At 38.8% G+C, this 20,683-nt stretch overlaps 1 protein-coding gene across 1 annotated transcript; it reads left to right on the top strand.

Moving 5' to 3' along the window:
- Positions 1 to 827: 827 nt before the first annotated feature.
- On the top strand, positions 828 to 15,083 carry LOC142183244 (EF-hand calcium-binding domain-containing protein 6-like). The gene is made up of 11 exons (XM_075258268.1): positions 828 to 1,352; positions 1,460 to 1,656; positions 2,063 to 2,170; positions 2,516 to 2,581; positions 9,315 to 9,425; positions 9,745 to 9,862; positions 11,408 to 11,532; positions 11,725 to 11,968; positions 13,762 to 13,931; positions 14,337 to 14,493; positions 14,849 to 15,083. The coding sequence occupies exons 1-11, from the start codon at positions 828 to 830 to the stop codon at positions 15,068 to 15,070; spliced, it is 2,043 nt and encodes a 680-aa protein (XP_075114369.1). The 3' UTR covers positions 15,071 to 15,083.
- The last annotated feature ends 5,600 nt before the right edge of the window (positions 15,084 to 20,683 follow it).

Raw genomic sequence — 20,683 nt, 5'->3', positions numbered from 1 at the left:
GATGGGAAATGAGAGGAAATTGTCACTGAGTATAGAGAAGTGGCTGAAGGAGAAGTTCAGGGAAGGGGCCCGGGCCATGAAGACGGAGCTCTCAGTGTATGACCCGCAGGGGGCCGGGGCGGTGAGTGTACAACCAAACGGCAATCACACACACCATGGCCTAGAATTGTAAGCATGAGTACACACTGGACATGGACAGGCTACAATTCATGCTGCACACTCACTACATACATGATGGACATGCTGCACACTCACTACATACATGATGGACATGCTGCACACTCACTACATACATGATGGACACATGCTGCACACGCATATGATGGACACACTGCACACTCACTACATACATGATATAGACACACCGCACACTCACATGATTGACACACGCTGCACACTCACTACATACATGATGGACACATGCTGCACACGCACTACATACATGATAGACACACCGCACACTCACATGATGGACACACGCTGCACACTCACTACATACATGATAGACACACCACACACTTACATGATAGACACACGGCACACTCACATGATGGACATGCTGCACACTCACTACATACATGATGGACAAGCCACACACTCACATGATAGACACACGGCACACTCACATGATGGACATGCTGCACACTCACTACATACATGGTAGACACACGGCACACTCACATGATGGACACACGCTTCACACTCAATGTATACATGATGGACACGCTGCACACTCACTACATACATGGTAGACACACTGCACATTCACATAATGGACTCGCCGCACACTCACTACATACATGATGGACACGCCACACACTAACATGATGGACACACGGCACACTCACATGATGGGCACACGGCACACTCACATGATGGACACACGGCACACTCACATGATGGACACGCCGCACACTCACATGATGGACACGCCGCACACTCACATGATGGACACGCCGCACACTCACATGATGGACACGCCGCACACTCACATGATGGACACTCCGCACACTCACATGATGGACACGCCGCACACTCACATGATGGACACTCCGCACACTCACATGATGGACACGCCGCACACTCACATGATGGACACGCCGCACACTCACATGATGGACACGCCGCACACTCACATGATGGACACGCCGCACACTCACATGATGGACACGCCGCACACTCACATGATGGACACGCCGCACACTCACATGATGGACACATGGCACACTCACATGATGGACACGCCGCACACTCACATGATGGACACGCCGCACACTCACATGATGGACACGCCGCACACTCACATGATGGACACGCCACACTCATGTCACACACTCACACTTCCCATGCCGGTCACACCCTGTCACTCACAAATGACTGTCACCAAGTTCTTCCGTTCAGGTTTGTTTTCTTTTCTCATCCCAGAATCCCCCTCACCCTGCGCCATCTTTACTTCTAGGTATCTAAAGAAACCTTCCTTCAGGTCTTGGCCCGGCATCGTCTCCACCTCACCAGGGATCAGTTGGGTCTTCTCCTCGCTCGCTGTGGACTGGACGAGACGTTGCCCGATGTCAATTACCTGGAATTCTTGCAGCGACTCCAGAGCAGAAATCCAAATGGCCGAGCGTACCGGGCGCTCTGTAAGCCGGGCTATGGGTACGATCAAGGTCTTATCGTGTGATTGGGGCGATCTGATCTGGCTCTGAATCCTCTCATACATCTTATATTTAGTGTTCAGCACTAGCTCAACTGCTGCAGATACTTTACTGCTGTCATACTCTAGTCACATCCAGAGCTGTGCTAGGAATTCTGCTAATATACTGTTTAGCTCCTATATACAGACATTAATATCCTCCTGTAACTCCTGCTGGTTCAATCTCTGTACAGAATCTTCTTCATAACGTTTCTAATTATTAATCATATTTCCTCGACTACACAGATTTTTCAGCATTAGAATATATGTGACAGATACTGAATATTAGTAACAACCCAACTTTCCCAGCTACAGACAATCTAGTGAATACAATTACTAAGCGCTTGTGTAATTGTCTCCTCCACCCAGGACTGCGAACAAACAATCTTCACCTTCATTATCCACAATCAGCGTGGCAGAAGACAAGCTCATACGGATTTTCCATACAGATTTTAACTCCCTCCTTGCAGAGTTCAGGTGAGAGTCATATATATAATGTAATGTAATATAATACCGTATACTGTATGTATTGAGGCCCCATAGAATTCCCCCACACTACACACATTTCTCTTTCATGATATTCAGTCTACGCTTGATTGTCTTGGCTTTCACAAAAACGTCAAATAAATTTACCACCACCTAGTGGAGGGGACGGAGATGGTCCCTATACAGGGTGTGAAACTGATCACATGACTGTTCTGGAACACGTATCAGCTCCAGATATACAGGATAGTACAACAATACTATATAGTAATATATCAGGGAATAACTCAGTCACTGCTAAAGCTGCAAATACTAACATAACATATGTCTTATTTATAGGAAAGCAGACACAAATAATCTAAAGGTTATCAGACCACAAGACTTCAGAGAAATCCTGGAAAGAAGGTGAATTTATCCAAAAATTCTAGATGTAGTTATATACAGGAAAACACAATGAGATTTATTTAGGAATTGTAACACATTAAGGTAATAACTATAATGTCTGATTGGTAACCTAATAGTGAGAGCAGAATATCAATGTAATAATACTGCCCATATGCACAAGAATATAACTACTATAATACTACTCCTATGTACAAGAATATAACTACTATAATACTGCTCCTATGTACAAGAATATAACTACTATAATACTGCTCCTATGTACAAGAATATAACTACTATAATACTACTCCTATGTACAAGAATATAACTACTATAATACTGCTCCTATGTACAAGAATATAACTACTATAATACTACTCCTATGTACAAGAATATAACTACTATAATACTACCTCCTATGTACAAGAATATAACTACTATAATACTACTCCTATGTACAAGAATATAACTACTATAATACTGCTCCTATGTACAAGAATATAACTACTATAATACTGCTCCTATGTACAAGAATATAACTACTATAATACTACTCCTATGTACAAGAATATAACTACTATAATACTGCTCCTATGTACAAGAATATAACTACTATAATACTACTCCTATGTACAAGAATATAACTACTATAATACTACCTCCTATGTACAAGAATATAACTACTATAATACTACTCCTATGTACAAGAATATAACTACTATAATACTGCTCCTATATACAAGAATATAACTACTATAATACTACTCCTATGTACAAGAATATAACTACTATAATACTACTCCTATGTACAAGAATATAACTACTATAATACTACCTCCTATGTACAAGAATATAACTACTATCATACTGCTACTATGTACAAGAATATAACTACTATCATACTACTCCTATGTACAAGAATATAACTACTATAATACTACTCCTATGTACAAGAATATAACTACTATAATACTACCTCTTATGTACAAGAATATAACTACTATAATACTACTCCTATGTACAAGAATATAACTACTATAATACTACTCCTATGTACAAGAATATAACTACTATAATACTACTCCTATGTACAAGAATATAACTACTATAATACTACTCCTATGTACAAGAATATAACTACTATAATACTACTCCTATGTACAAGAATATAACTACTATAATACTACTCCTATGTACAAGAATATAACTACTATAATACTACTCCTATGTACAAGAATATAACTACTATAATACTACTCCAATATACAATAATATAACTACTATAATACTAATCCTATGTACAATAATATAACTACTATAATACTACTCCTATGTACAAGAATATAACTACTATAATACTACTCCTATGTACAAGAATATAACTACTATAATACTACTCCTATGTACAAGTATATAACTACTATAATACTACCTCCTATGTACAAGAATATAACTACTATAATACTACCTCCTATGTACAAGAATATAACTACTATAATACTACTCCTATGTACAAGAATATAACTACTATAATACTACCTCCTATGTACAAGAATATAACTACTATAATACTGCTCCTATGTACAAGAATATAACTACTATAATACTACCTCCTATGTACAAGAATATAACTACTATAATACTGCTCCTATGTACAAGAATATAACTACTATAATACTACTCCTATGTACAAGAATATAACTACTATAATACTGCTCCTATGTACAAGAATATAACTACTATAATACTACTCCTATGTACAAGAATATAACTACTATAATACTACTCCTATGTACAAGAATATAACTACTATAATACTACTCCTATGTACAAGAGTATAACTACTATAATACTACTCCTATATACAAGAATATAACTACTATAATACTACTCCTATGTACAAGAATATAACTACTATAATACTACTCCTATGTACAAGAATATAACTACTATAATACTACTCCTATGTACAAGAATATAACTACTATAATACTACTCCTATGTACAAGAGTATAACTACTATAATACTACTCCTATGTACAAGAATATAACTACTATAATACTACTCCTATGTACAAGAATATAACTACTATAATACTACTCCTATATACAAGAATATAACTACTATAATACTACTCCTATATACAAGAATATAACTACTATAATACTACTCCTATGTACAAGAGTATAACTACTATAATACTACTCCTATATACAAGAATATAACTACTATAATACTACTCCTATGTACAAGAATATAACTACTATAATACTACTCCTATATACAAGAATATAACTACTATAATACTACTCCTATATACAAGAATATAACTACTATAATACTACTCCTATGTACAAGAATATAACTACTATAATACTACTCCTATGTACAAGAATATAACTACTATAATACTACTCCTATATACAAGAATATAACTACTATAATACTACTCCTATATACAAGAATATAACTACTATAATACTACTCCTATGTACAAGAGTATAACTACTATAATACTACTCCTATGTACAAGAATATAACTACTATAATACTACTCCTATGTACAAGAATATAACTACTATAATACTACTCCTATATACAAGAATATAACTACTATAATACTACTCCTATATACAAGAATATAACTACTATAATACTGCTCCTATGTACAAGAATATAACTACTATAATACTGCTCCTATGTACAAGAATATAACTACTATAATACTGCTCCTATATACAAGAATATAACTACTATAATACTACTCCTATGTACAAGAATATAACTACTATAATACTACCTCCTATATACAAGAATATAACTACTATAATACTACCTCCTATGTACAAGTATATAACTACTATAATACTACTCCTATGTACAAGAATATAACTACTATAATACTGCTCCTATGTACAAGAATATAACTACTATAATACTACTCCTATGTACAAGAATATAACTACTATAATACTACTCCTATGTACAAGAGTATAACTACTATAATACTACTCCTATGTACAAGAATATAACTACTATAATACTACTCCTATGTACAAGAATATAACTACTATAATACTACTCCTATGCACAAGAGTATAACTACTATAATACTACTCCTATGTACAAGAATATAACTACTATAATACTACTCCTATGTACAAGAATATAACTACTATAATACTACTCCTATATACAAGAATATAACTACTATAATACTACTCCTATATACAAGAATATAACTACTATAATACTACTCCTATGTACAAGAATATAACTACTATAATACTGCTCCTATGTACAAGAATATAACTACTATAATACTACTCCTATATACAAGAATATAACTACTATAATACTACTCCCTATGTACAAGAATATAACTACTATAATACTACTCCTATGTACAAGAATATAACTACTATAATACTACTCCTATATACAAGAATATAACTACTATAATACTACTCCTATGTACAAGAATATAACTACTATAATACTACTCCTATGTACAAGAATATAACTACTATAATACTGCTCCTATGTACAAGAATATAACTACTATAATACTACTCCTATGTACAAGAATATAACTACTATAATACTACTCCTATGTACAAGAATATAACTACTATAATACTGCTCCTATGTACAAGAATATAACTACTATAATACTACTCCTATGTAGAAGAATATAACTACTATAATACTGCTCCTATGTAGAAGAATATAACTACTATAATACTGCTCCTATGTACAAGAATATAACTACTATAATACTACTCCTATGTACAAGAATATAACTACTATAATACTACTCCTATGTAGAAGAATATAACTACTATAATACTGCTCCTATGTACAAGAATATAACTACTATAATACTGCTCCTATGTACAAGAATATAACTACTATAATACTACTCCTATGTACAAGAATATAACTACTATAATACTACTCCTATGTACAAGAATATAACTACTATAATACTACTCCTATGTACAAGAATATAACTACTATAATACTACTCCTATGTAGAAGAATATAACTACTATAATACTGCTCTTATGTACAAGAATATAACTACTATAATACTGCTCCTATGTACAAGAATATAACTACTATAATACTGCTCCTATGTAGAAGAATATAACTACTATAATACTACTCCTATGTTGAAGAATATAACTACTATAATACTGCTGCTATGTACAAGAATATAACTACTATAATACTACTCCTATGTACAAGAATATAACTACTATAATACTACTCCTATGTACAAGAATATAACTACTATAATACTACTCCTATGTACAAGAATATAACTACTATAATACTCCTATGTACAAGAATATAACTACTATAATACTGCTCTTATGTACAAGAATATAACTAATATAATACTACTCCTATGTACAAGAATATAACTACTATAATACTACCCCCTATGTACAAGAATATAACTACTATAATACTACCTCCTATGTACAAGTATATAACTACTATAATACTACTCCTATGTACAAGAATATAACTACTATAATACTACTCCTATGTACAAGAATATAACTACTATAATACTGCTCCTATGTACAAGAATATAACTACTATAATACTGCTCCTATGTACAAGAATATAACTACTATAATACTGCTCTTATGTACAAGAATATAACTACTATAATACTACTCCTATGTACAAGAATATAACTACTATAATACTACTCCTATGTACAAGAATATAACTACTATAATACTGCCCCTATGTACAGGAATATAACTACTATAATACTACTCCTATGTACAAGAATATAACTACTATAATACTACCTCCTATGTACAAGAATATAACTACTATAATACTACTCCTATGTACAAGAATATAACTACTATAATACTACTCCTATGTACAAGAATATAACTACTATAATACTACTCCTATGTACAAGAATATAACTACTATAATACTACCTTCTATATACAAGAATATAACTACTATAATACTACTCCTATGTACAAGAATATAACTACTATAATACTACTCCTATGTACAAGAATATAACTACTATAATACTACTCCTATGTACAAGAATATAACTACTATAATACTGTTCCTATGTACAAGAATATAACTACTATAATACTACTCCTATGTACAAGAATATAACTACTATAATACTACTCCTATATACAAGAATATAACTACATTAATACTGTTCCTATGTACAAGAATATAACTACTATAATACTACCTCCTATGTACAAGGATATAACTACTATAATACTACTCCTATGTACAAGAATATAACTGCTATAATACTGCTCCTATATACAAGAATATAACTACTATAATACTACTCCTATGTACAAGAATATAACTACTATAATACTACCTCCTATGTACAAGGATATAACTACTATAATACTACTCCTATGTACAAGAATATAACTACTATAATACTACCTCCTATATACAAGGATATAACTACTATAATACTACTCCTATGTAGAAGAATATAACTACTATAATACTGCTCCTATGTACAAGAATATAACTACTATAATACTACTACTATGTACAAGAATATAACTACTATAATACTGCTCCTATGTACAAGAATATAACTACTATAATACTACTCCTATATACAAGAATATAACTACTATAATACTACCTCCTATGTACAAGAATATAACTACTATAATACTGCTCCTATGTACAAGAATATAACTACTATAATACTACTCCTATATACAAGAATATAACTACTATAATACTACCTCCTATGTACAAGAATATAACTACTATAATACTACTCCTATATACAAGAATATAACTACTATAATACTACCTCCTATGTACAAGAATATAACTCCTATAATACTGCTCCTATGTACAAGAATATAACTACTATAATACTACCTCCTATGTACAAGAATATAACTACTATAATACTACTCATATGTACAAGAATATAACTACTATAATACTGCTCCTATGTACAAGAATATAACTACTATAATACTACTCCTATATACAAGAATATAACTACTATAATACTACCTCCTATGTACAAGGATATAACTACTATAATACTACTCCTATGTACAAGGATATAACTGCTATAATACTGCCTCCTATGTACAAGAATATAACTACTATAATACTGCTCCTATGTACAAGAATATAACTACTATAATACTACCTCCTATATACAAGAATATAACTACTATAATACTGCTCCTATGTACAAGAATATAACTACTATAATACTACTCCTATGTACAAGAATATAACTACTATAATACTACTCCTATGTACAGGAATATAACTACTATAATACTGCTCCTATGTACAAGAATATAACTACTATAATACTACTCCTATGTACAAGAATATAACTACTATAATACTACTATGTACAAGAATATAACTACTATAATACTGCTCTTATGTACAAGAATATAACTACTATAATACTACTCCTATGTACAAGAATATAACTACTATAATACTACCTCCTATATACAAGAATATAACTACTATAATACTACTCTTATGTACAAGAATATAACTACTATAATACTACTCCTATGTACAAGAATATAACTACTATAATACTACTCCTATGTACAGGAATATAACTACTATAATACTACCTCCTATGTACAAGAATATAACTACTATAATACTACTACTATGTACAAGAATATAACTACTATAATACTGCTCTTATGTACTGTTCTGTAGATTTTCTATACAGGTCACAGATGAGGAATTTGCATATTGTTTGGAGAATTTACCCATCACTCCCTGCGGGGACATCAGATATTTGGAGTTTATGGCCAGATTTGATAGCAGGTAAATAATAGAAGCCTTTAGTGAGATTTGTGGTAGAAGATAAGTCACTTCTATGTATTGAGACGTTGCGGTTGGATACAATGTGACTCTTGTCTTGGGGATGACTCCGGGCAGGTGGAGAATTTGATTAAATATCTGAGGACGGCGGGGAATGATCTGCCCTCTAGTGGAGAAACAGCCCATTACAGCGATAATATCCTCCCTGACATCCAGTTGTCCAGAGATTCTGTCCATGTGGGATTAGAGTTGCTCAGGCGGGGCGTGTCCGTCACTTAGAGGGGGGTTGTTGTGTTTCTTTTAGTAATATGAATCTTTACAGAGATGGGACCTTCAGCCTCTGGGACGGACGGGAGACGGTTCTGACAAACTGGAGCCGAAAGTCAAGAGTGAACATGACAAACAGTCATAACGGAAAGAGAGAGAGGAACGCGGAGCAGGTAACGGCCGCACCTCCCGTATATTATGATATATGTAACCAGATTGCTGCTTAAAGGTGTCTGGGATATTTGGAAATGAAGTTTTAATCCCTTTAGTAGTACAATCCTAAATAAGAGTCTTAAAAGTTCCTGTTTATGATTGGCCCCTACTTCTGAGGGGAAGGGGCAGATTGAGCGTCTGCAGATATATATACAGTCAAACACACTGTTGTACTATCTTACTCCAGAGCAAGGTTCACAGCTGCACTGCTTGGGATTGCTGTATAACATCTCCCATGCTGCTGCTTCTTTATACAGCAAGAGGAAGGGGGAGCTTCTGCAAGGAGATAAAGTGACATACCCAGATGCTGCTGCTTGTATTAAGTAGAATAAATAATGTCTATGAAAGACAGGATCACCATAAAAAGTAAATAATTTTATTTGAAAGTTAGTAACATTGTTACTAACTTTCAAATAAAATTATATACTTTTTATGGTGATCCTGTCTTTCATAGACATTATTTATTCTAGTCTTTGTGGATTGCTTGTTTTATAAGCCTTTGCATTTGTGTTTGCTTGTATTAAGTGTTATACTATGTCACCCATTGTTGGAGTTACACAACTCTGCCCCTTACTGCTGTATAATGTGCTACATGCTGCTCCATCTGTGTATATAAGTAATAGGGGGAGGGTAGCTGCTGCAATGAGACAAACATGAAGTGACATACACAGAAACCGCTCCTTCTCTTACATGTGACACTATCTCATTCCATTGCTGGTATAAAACAACTCTACCCCTTACTGCTGTATAATGTCCTGTATGCTACTCCTTCTGTGTATATATATATATATATATATATATATATATATATATATATATATATATATATATATAATGAGTAATAGCGAAAAGGAGCGGGGAGCTGCTGCACTGAGCCAGAGGTAAAGTGACATACACAGCTTCTTCTGCTTCTTTTGGTTGTTTAACTATTTGACCCCACTGCTGGACTCACAACAGCATTGTCTATTACTGCTGCGTAATGTTCTCTTTGCTGCAACATCTATATATATATATATGAGAAATGGGGAGGAAGGAAAGAAGCTGCGGCATTGAGACACAAGCAGCAAGGCATACACGTATTCCAATAGAACTGTAGGAAGAGGGAAGACACCTACAGTACCCAGACACACAGACATGCTGCTGCTATTAGTAAGTGTTTTACTACTCACCCCAGAGCTGGACTGACCGCTACGCTCTCTGGTTCTGCTGTATATTGTTCTCCATGCTGCTGCTGTTTCTGTAATAAGAGATAGAGATCAGGATCTTCTCGGAGTGCAGCGTGTGGGAGACTTCATTACAGATAGTTTTGACTTCTTCTGAGATCGGGGAACTCTGATAAGTAATAGATCAGGTGGCCGCGACTCAAAAATAGCTCAAAACTCATCTCTTGCCTCATGGGCAGTAAAATGTTGCATGCCGTGTATTTCTATGTGTTGCCATAATTTCATAGATCTGGATTAGATCTGTCTCCTGCAGGGTCACCTGATGTTCTCTTCACTTTGCAGATCACAGAAATCATCAAACGTCTCATCAAAGACGACTACGAGACCCTGGAGATGAACTTTAATGAGATGGACCAGCGGAACACGTGGAGACTGACAGCAGAAACCTTGTATCAGCTGCTGAAAAGGTAAGTACTCTATCAGGGGTTAAATGAAGAGGTGTTACATTGTTACAGGAAGAAAATAGAAGGGACCCAATAAATAGGATACAACAGATTACTGCATGAGGTCTAGGGGCGGACGCTGACCTACGACCTGTGTGTTCATCACATGACCACGGTTTGGACAACCCCTTTAATTACAATGACTTTGCATTGCAGATGTGGCGTCAGGCCAGAGATTTCCAGAGAAGAAGTAGGACAAATCTGGAAGACCCTAATTCTTAATCAAGACCAGTCAGTTGACTTTTGGGAGTTTGTCCGCCATTTTGGCTTTTCCATGGAGTCTTCCTGCTTCCCAAATGCTAAAATCTCTCCCCCGGTGAGAGGTGACGTTGACTGTCTGATACGTTCACTGAAGCTCAACTCTGACACCAGGATCATTGCAAATTTATTGCAGACAAAGGTGAGATTCCGGACGCTCTGAGGGACCACTTTATTACCTGCAGTACCACCTTTCACCAACATTTTCACATAGACACTAATACAATAGCGCCCCCATCTGATATCTAATCTGAATTTAATATGACAAGACAAGCTGGGTGTTCGTTGTAAGGTTGATGGAATCTATTGTTATCTGTTTTCAGCCACTACAGCCTGGGGTAGGGTGACCAGAGGTAGATAAATGCAGCAGATTACTCCCTGTTATCAGCCATTAGAGGCTTGGCTAGAATATTAGTAACTGGCTCTGGTTTAGTAGTAAAGGGCTTCATATCAGGGGATTCATGGGACTGGATATAGGGAAGACATAAGACTGTATCCTTGGGGTTCAGACTGTGGAATCTGCTGTATATTGCTGACTTGTGCTGTATATTGTCCTCCATGCTGCTGCCAGTTATCACCAGCTACATGTAATAAATGAGAACCATTCAGTAGCCTCTTATTTATTACACAGGCCCAATCTGTAACCCATTCTGACCCAATCCATCTCACAGCTATTACACTTGTATACAGTCTGAACAATCACCCGCCGCAGCAGAAACCGCTCTCCGGTCCTGGCAGTCGCTACAATGTATCAGTGCAGATTAAATGTATCGGTCTGATAATTGTAAGAAGCTCCTGGTCCAGACTTATTAGGGGAGAGGAATATTCAGGACCAGGAAATGAAGAACAAACGTCTATTCCAAGGCCGCAGAACTTTCCATTGTGCGCCGAGTACATGTAGACAAGTCCTTGTGAGCCGGGGAAGTCTCATCACACGCCACGTCTTAAGTGCCCCTGAATCTCGGTATGTGGCTGCCGGCTCGATACGCTGTACATTAATTGAGATGAAATCTTTTTGGTGATTTGAGGCGGAGACGCTGCCCCCATTTACAATACAATGTGTCTGCTCCGAGCGACAAACCTTAAAAGGAGGACACCGGGAGCACAATGGCTGCAGTGTTAAGGAAGACATGGACGCATCAGATAATGGATCCGCCGCTCTGAGGGGGGAAAGCTCCGATTCTAATCATTAAAAAAAGCTTTTATTCGGCAGAGCGGGGTCAAGGTGGAATCTATAAAGAGAAACCGGAGAAGACGGCACGGACGCGACTGTTATATAATGAGCCCTGAGACGGCGTGGAGTGGGGGAGGGGGGGCACAATGCTCAGATTCTGGGCTCATTATACCCGGCAGCATTAGGACCGCTTTACACTATGTCGCGCTTTAGCCAGGGCTGTATTTTTTTTTATTATATGGAAACTTTTTGGACCAAAATGGTAATTTATAGAAGTGACTGAGGGAACAATGTCCAATATACTGGTCATGTGCGGGGCGAGGAGGACGGGCGAGACCTTATCATAATAGACGTGCCCGCACAACAAGGCACCTACGTGACGGTCGCTCTATAGGGCCCTATAGGGTAGAAGAAGCCGTTTCTTTATGCACTCAGCTTTACCAGGCCCCTGAACACCAGATATCAGTAGTATCTGACACTTCTCATGCTTCTGTGCACCAGTCAGGACTATGGGAAAGCTGGGTGAGCCTTAGTATACGTCCAAGAGTCACAAGAACTGAATGAAAAGATTGTCAAGTTTCCTATAAAGTTTCAGTTCCTCGTTTAGTAAATAGCAACATTCCTGATCTATAAAGCTGAGACTTGTCTTTGTTACAATGTATCAGCGCAGTCGTCCAGTACAATCTGCTGAAGCTTGTAGGAAGGTTCTCGGGTCTCGGGTAGATTCGGCTTCTCACTTTGTGATGTCACTTGTTGTCCAGGTGAAGTTCCTTCGTGATGACCTGTGGTTCAAGTTTAAGGAGATTGATCCCCAGAATTCTGGATCTGTCACTAGAGAAGAATTTCTTGATCTGCTCCAAGAATTGAGTCCAGACCTGACCAAGCACCAGTGCGACACCATCGCGGCGAAGTTTAGTGTTGGACAGAACAGGTTCGTACACGTGATCTATACCTGCAGCCACATTGTGATGTCAGTAACAGGGGGCGGGGCTGTGACAATATTATATCAGTGATGTCAGTAACAGGGGGCAGGGCTGTGACATTATATCAATGATGTCAGTAACAGGGGGCGGGACTGTGACATTATATCAATGATGTCAGTAACAGGGGGCGGGGCTGTGACATTATATCAATGATGTCAGTAACAGGGGGCGGGGCTGTGACAACCTCTCAGATGAATAGCTGTAGTATAAGATGTGCGGATCTCATGAACGTCTTATTACAATGGGATGAGAACAATGAGGGACCTATGGCCGTGCTCCAGAATTCCCCCCCGTTCACACTATTGCGGTCATACATTTTTCTTACGTCCCTGCTGAGTTGTTTTTCTTCGCAGGGTTTCTTATGTCAGATTTCTTCAGCCATATCAGACTGGAAATAACACAATGAAAAATAGTGGAAGAAAAGCATTGAAGACAATGGACAAGACGACGTCACCAAAACAGTCCATAGATTGTGGCCTGAACACCATCACTACCAAACTACGTCAGAAGGTACCAGGGGCGGGGGGTGGGGGGGGGACGCCATGAAAATAGTCACCAAAAAAATCAGGGGGAGATGTTGGAAAGAGATTCACATACAGTGCCCATATATCCTATAGTATCCATACAGTGCTCACATATTATAGGACCCTATAGCGTATCATCCAGACTCCACGCACCTGCGTTGCTCAGTATCCCCGGGTCTGACCATTCAGAGCTCAAGGATAAAGGTTTCCTTATTACTGACCAGTTCTGGTCTCCAGGTCGCCTTCAGCTCTGCTACATCTACAGAACCATGCTCCATAGTCATTATTATCTGGATATCTCCCTCTCTGTCATGTCCTGATCGTCTCCCTGTTCCTTGTAGATATCCAGCACAGAATGGAGGAACCTTCTTCAGTCCTGTCTTAAGATGGACAAGGATGGTTCGGGTCTCCTCAGCCTGCCGGAGTTCAGATCGGTGGTGAAGTTGTGTAACATTGTGCTGGATGAGGACGAGATCTATCACATCATGGCTCACTATGACAAGGACCTGGCTGGCAAGATTGACTACTCCCGACTACTGTGTGAGCCCGGCAAGGGCAAGTGAGGAGGACGGATGTATAATATGGGGGGGTTAGGGTATCACCCCCTCTGTCCTCCTACTGTGGTAATACAGAAGCTCCACCCATAAATATAGGCCACACCTCTAGAGTGCCCCCATATTAGTGACCGCCCCAGCACCCGGGTTCCTGCACATGCACACTCAGTTTCCTTCCATCTCTTTCTGCTTTCCCCTCCCCCACCCCCAGCCTTCACCTCAGGGCACTTATGGTACTTAGAGGGTCATATCGTACGAACCTCCTCCATCTTGTATAAATGTCCAGACAAAGATAATAAAGATTATAAACAGTGTCCCCTTGTCGTCTTCTTCTAGAAGTGGCCAAAGAGATGGACGAGTAAATGCGCCCACATCTACTGACCCCAAATGTCCTGTGACTGGGGGACAATATGACTGATCCTGAGGGATGGCGCCACCTACAGGACTGTATAAACACACAGGACAATATAGTCAGACATAGCCCTGGCGTCCTCAGCATGTTCTACTCCAATCACACCCAGAGCTGCTCCAATAGACTTGTCTCTTGTTCCAGCCTCTCCCTGTGCTGTAATATTTGCATATGTTCCCATAATCCATTGCTGGAAGTCTCCCTAAGGAATTCAATATACCAGCCCAACATGGCTGTGCCGGATCGGACCTACTAGCGGACGTATCTGACCTGCTTATACTTAGTCATTGCCCTGTCTAGGATATGACTTTCGGGTGGATTCTCCTTTTGCTGAGACCCCAAAGTGATCAGATGGACCAACATCAAGTGTTCAAGTAGACTGCAGCGCCACCACAGGAGAGGAGAAGTATTACACGATTCCTACTGAAATGACTGGGCAGGTCCTCCGGGCAGAGTCGTTCTTGGCCACTGCTCTTTGCCACTGATCTCCAGCCTAACTCACCCTGCCCCCGCTCTTAGACTCCTTGTGACTATTAGGATCTACTAAGACTCCTATACAAGACGAGACCTCTGCAGTGTGAATGGCGTCCACCTCGCAGGGATCTACAATAACAGTTGTACCCAGAATGCATCTCTTCCATGGTGGCCCAGAACGTAACGATCCACAGTCATCAAAATCCAATGTGACCAATCCGTTCTGCGACTTCTGCCCAAGACGTTGGCCTGGCCCATGAGATCAGCCTAAGATACCATGTTTAGGGGAAGTTTTATTCTTCTCGACTTAAGAAAAGAAGACACCGAAGATCTAATTAGAGGCGGTTACATAATAACCGTCCGGGCCGCGCTGAATATCCAGGCGCTCCGGTTACCCTGGGAGAGCGAGTCGTCCCTCATTCCTGCATTTCTATCAGATTCGCCATCGCTCGCTGCTTGGACTAAGTGAATGGTATTTGGGCTCCTTTCTCATGTAGATGTAACATGTATAGACAGCCCGCGCTGAAACCCGAGCCCCGGCCCCCGGAATGGCGCAGCTTCTAGATTCAGCTGCTTGTTTTATACATTTGGCCTGAATGAGGGCTCAGGTTTCGGACGCCAATAATGTTGTGTTTTTCCTCGGCGAGATCATCGGGGGAGATTACATTTATTAGCCACTTACTGACAATTACACCCGCACAGACCGCGGCTTCCCATTTGTCTACAATTCTACGTTTCGGGGAAGTGAATCGAAACCTCGGGGTCCGGGTTTGTTGTGTCAAATTAAGGAGAAGAAATTTAAAAAGTCTAAAGATTTTTCATTACATGTAAAGAAAACTTTTTGCAACTTTGTAAATTATCCAAGGCCGGGAAGAGGAAAAGGAAAAAGTACAAGGAACCGCGGAACAAGGCGAGCCATGGGATTGGATGGTATAGGGAAAGGGGACGCGGCAGAGATGGGGTTAAGTGATCAGGGATTTATTTCACTGCATTTGTCCTATATCACTGCCATGACTATAGAGGGTACAGGGGTTGTCAGTGGGCCCGTGAGCCAGGGGGGCCCGTACAACACTAAGGCTGCTTACATATCAGTGATCTCCAGTATTGGCTGCCGTCTGTGCAATGTAAATGTATTCTCCCTGCACACTGCTGCACCAGACTGAGACACAAGAAGATTTATAATACAAAGATTTACATGGAGCCTTGTGAAATTAACCCTTTTCTGTATGAAAGATAATGAAGATATATGAAGATCAACACTTACCATCACTGACAGCTGCAGGAAGAGGTTATGTGACTCGTGGAGGAAGAAGGACCCGGCGCTCGGCAATATCCGTCATCTGTCCACAACTTCTTACTAATAAACTTGTATAAGGCAGAAGATTGAGAATATTACACAGAGACACAACTAGTATATAAATAAGACAGTAAGAGGAAAGAAGAGGAGATTCTAAATCACAGAGGTCATTACAATACAGTCATACATTACATTACTTATCCTGTATTATACTCCAGAGCTGCGCTCACTATTCTGCTGGTACAGTCACTGTGTACATACATTACATTACTTATCCTGTATTATACTCCAGAGCTGCGCTCACTATTCTGCTGGTACAGTCACTGTGTACATACATTACATTACTTACGCTGTATTATACTCCAGAACTGCGCTCACTATTCTGCTGGTACAGTCACTGTGTACATACATTACATTACTTATCCTGTATTATACTCCAGAACTGCGCTCACTATTCTGCTGGTACAGTCACTGTGTACATACATTACATTACTTATCCTGTATTATACTCCAGATCTGCGCTCACTATTCTGCTGGTACAGTCACTGTGTACATACATTACATTACTTATCCTGTATTATACTCCAGAGCTGCGCTCACTATTCTGCCGGTACAGTCACTGTGTACATACATAACATTACTTATCCTGTATTATACTCCAGAGCTGCGCTCACTATTCTGCTGGTGCAGTCACTGTGTACATACATTACATTACTTATCCTGTATTATACTCCAGAGCTGCGCTCACTATTCTGCTGGTACAGTCACTGTGTACATACATTACATTACTTATCCTGTATTATACTCCAGAGCTGCGCTCACTATTCTGCTGGTACAGTCACTGTGTACATACATTACATTACTTATCCTGTATTATACTCCAGAGCTGCGCTCACTATTCTGCTGGTACAGTCACTGTGTACATACATTATATTACTTATCCTGTATTATACTCCAGAGCTGCGCTCACTATTCTGCTGGTACAGTCACTGTGTACATACATTACATTACTTATCCTGTATTATACTCCAGAGCTGCGCTCACTATTCTGCTGGTACAGTCACTGTGTACATACATTACATTACTTATCCTGAATTATACTCCAGAGCTGCGCTCACTATTCTGCTGGTACAGTCACTGTGTACATACATTACATTACTTACGCTGTATTATACTCCAGAACTGCGCTCACTATTCTGCTGGTACAGTCACTGTGTACATACATTACATTACTTATCCTGTATTATACTCCAGAGCTGCGCTCACTATTCTGCCGGTACAGTCACTGTGTACATACATAACATTACTTATCCTGTATTATACTCCAGAGCTGCGCTCACTATTCTGCTGGTGCAGTCACTGTGTACATACATTACATTACTTATCCTGTATTATACTCCAGAGCTGCGCTCACTATTCTGCTGGTACAGTCACTGTGTACATACATTACATTACTTATCCTGTATTATACTCCAGAGCTGCGCTCACTATTCTGCTGGTACAGTCACTGTGTACATACATTACATTACTTATCCTGTATTATACTCCAGAGCTGCGCTCACTATTCTGCTGGTACAGTCACTGTGTACATACATTACATTACTTATCCTGTATTATACTCCAGAGCTGCGCTCACTATTCTGCTGGTACAGTCACTGTGTACATACATTACATTACTTATCCTGTATTATACTCCAGAGCCGCGCTCACTATTCTGCTGGTACAGTCACTGTGTACATACATTACATTACTTATCCTGTATTATACCCCAGAGCTGCGCTCACTATTCTGCTGGTGCAGTCACTGTGTACATACATTACATTACTTATCCTGTATTATACTCCAGAGCTGCGCTCACTATTCTGCTGGTGCAGTCACTGTGTACATACATTACATTACTTATCCTGTATTATACTCCAGAGCTGCGCTCACTATTCTGCTGGTACAGTCACTGTGTACATACATTACATTACTTATCCTGTATTATACTCCAGAGCTGCGCTCACTATTCTGCTGGTACAGTCACTGTGTACATACATTACATTACTTATCCTGTATTATACTCTAGAGCTGCGCTCACTATTCTGCTGGTACAGTCACTGTGTACATACATTACATTACTTATCCTGTATTATACTCCAGAGCTGCGCTCACTATTCTGCTGGTACAGTCACTGTGTACATACATAACATTACTTATCCTGTATTATACTCCAGAGCTGCGCTCACTATTCTGCTGGTACAGTCACTGTGTACATACATAACATTACTTATCCTGTATTATACTCCAGAGCTGCGCTCACTATTCTGCTGGTACAGTCACTGTGTACATACATTACATTACGAATCCTGTATTATACTCCAGAGGTGCGCTCACTATTCTGCTGGTGCAGTCACTGTGTACATACATTACATTACTTATCCTGTATTATACTCCAGAGCTGCGCTCACTATTTTGCTGGTGCAGTCACTGTGTACATACATTACATTACTTATCCTGTATTATACTCCGGAGCTGCACTCACTATTCTGCTGGTACAGTCACTGTGTACATACATTACATTACTTATCCTGTATTATACTTCAGAGCTGCGCTCACTATTCTGCTGGTGCAGTCACTGTGTACATACATTACATTACTTATCCTGTATTATACTCCAGAGCTGCGCTCACTATTCTGCTGGTACAGTCACTGTGTACATACATTACATTACTTATCCTGTATTATACCCCAGAGCTGCGCTCACTATTCTGCTGGTACAGTCACTGTGTACATACAATACTTATCCTGTATTATACTCCAGAGCTGCACTCACTATTCTGCTGGTACAGTCACTGTGTACATACATTACATTACTTATCCTGTATTATACTCCAGAGCTGCGCTCACTATTCTGCTGGTGCAGTCACTGTCTACATACATTACATTACTTATCCTGTATTATACTCCAGAGCTGCGCTCACTATTCTGCTGGTACAGTCACTGTGTACATACATTACATTACTTATCCTGTATTATACTCCAGAGCTGCGCTCACTATTCTGCTGGTGCAGTCACTGTGTACATACATTACATTACTTATCCTGTATTATACTCCAGAGCTGCGCTCACTATTCTGCTGGTGCAGTCACTGTGTACATACATTACATTACTTATCCTGTATTATACTCCAGAGCTGCGCTCACTATTCTGCTGGTACAGTCACTGTGTACATACATTACATTACTTATCCTGTATTATACTCCGGAGCTGCGCTCACTATTCTGCTGGTACAGTCACTGTGTACATACATTACATTACTTATCCTGTATTATACTCCAGAGCTGCGCTCACTAGAGATGAGCGAACAGTGTTCTATCGAACTCATGTTCGATCGGATATTAGGCTGTTCGGCATGTTCGAATCGAATCGAACACCGCGTGGTAAAGTGCGCCATTACTCG

The sequence above is a fragment of the Leptodactylus fuscus genome, chromosome 10 (genome assembly GCF_031893055.1).
Source record: "Leptodactylus fuscus isolate aLepFus1 chromosome 10, aLepFus1.hap2, whole genome shotgun sequence".
Lineage (NCBI taxonomy): Eukaryota > Metazoa > Chordata > Amphibia > Anura > Leptodactylidae > Leptodactylus > Leptodactylus fuscus.
This window is presented reverse-complemented; position numbering and strand designations above follow the sequence as displayed.

Excerpts from the sequence above, each read along its gene's own strand:
- LOC142183244 (XM_075258268.1), top strand. The coding sequence starts at position 828 with ATGGACACACGGCACACTCACATGATGGGCACACGGCACACTCACATG. Across the intron at positions 9,426-9,744 it reads ATGGCCAGATTTGATAGCAG|AGATGGGACCTTCAGCCTCT; the intron begins GTAAATAATAGA and ends GAATCTTTACAG. Across the intron at positions 13,932-14,336 it reads TTTAGTGTTGGACAGAACAG|GGTTTCTTATGTCAGATTTC; the intron begins GTTCGTACACGT and ends TTTTCTTCGCAG.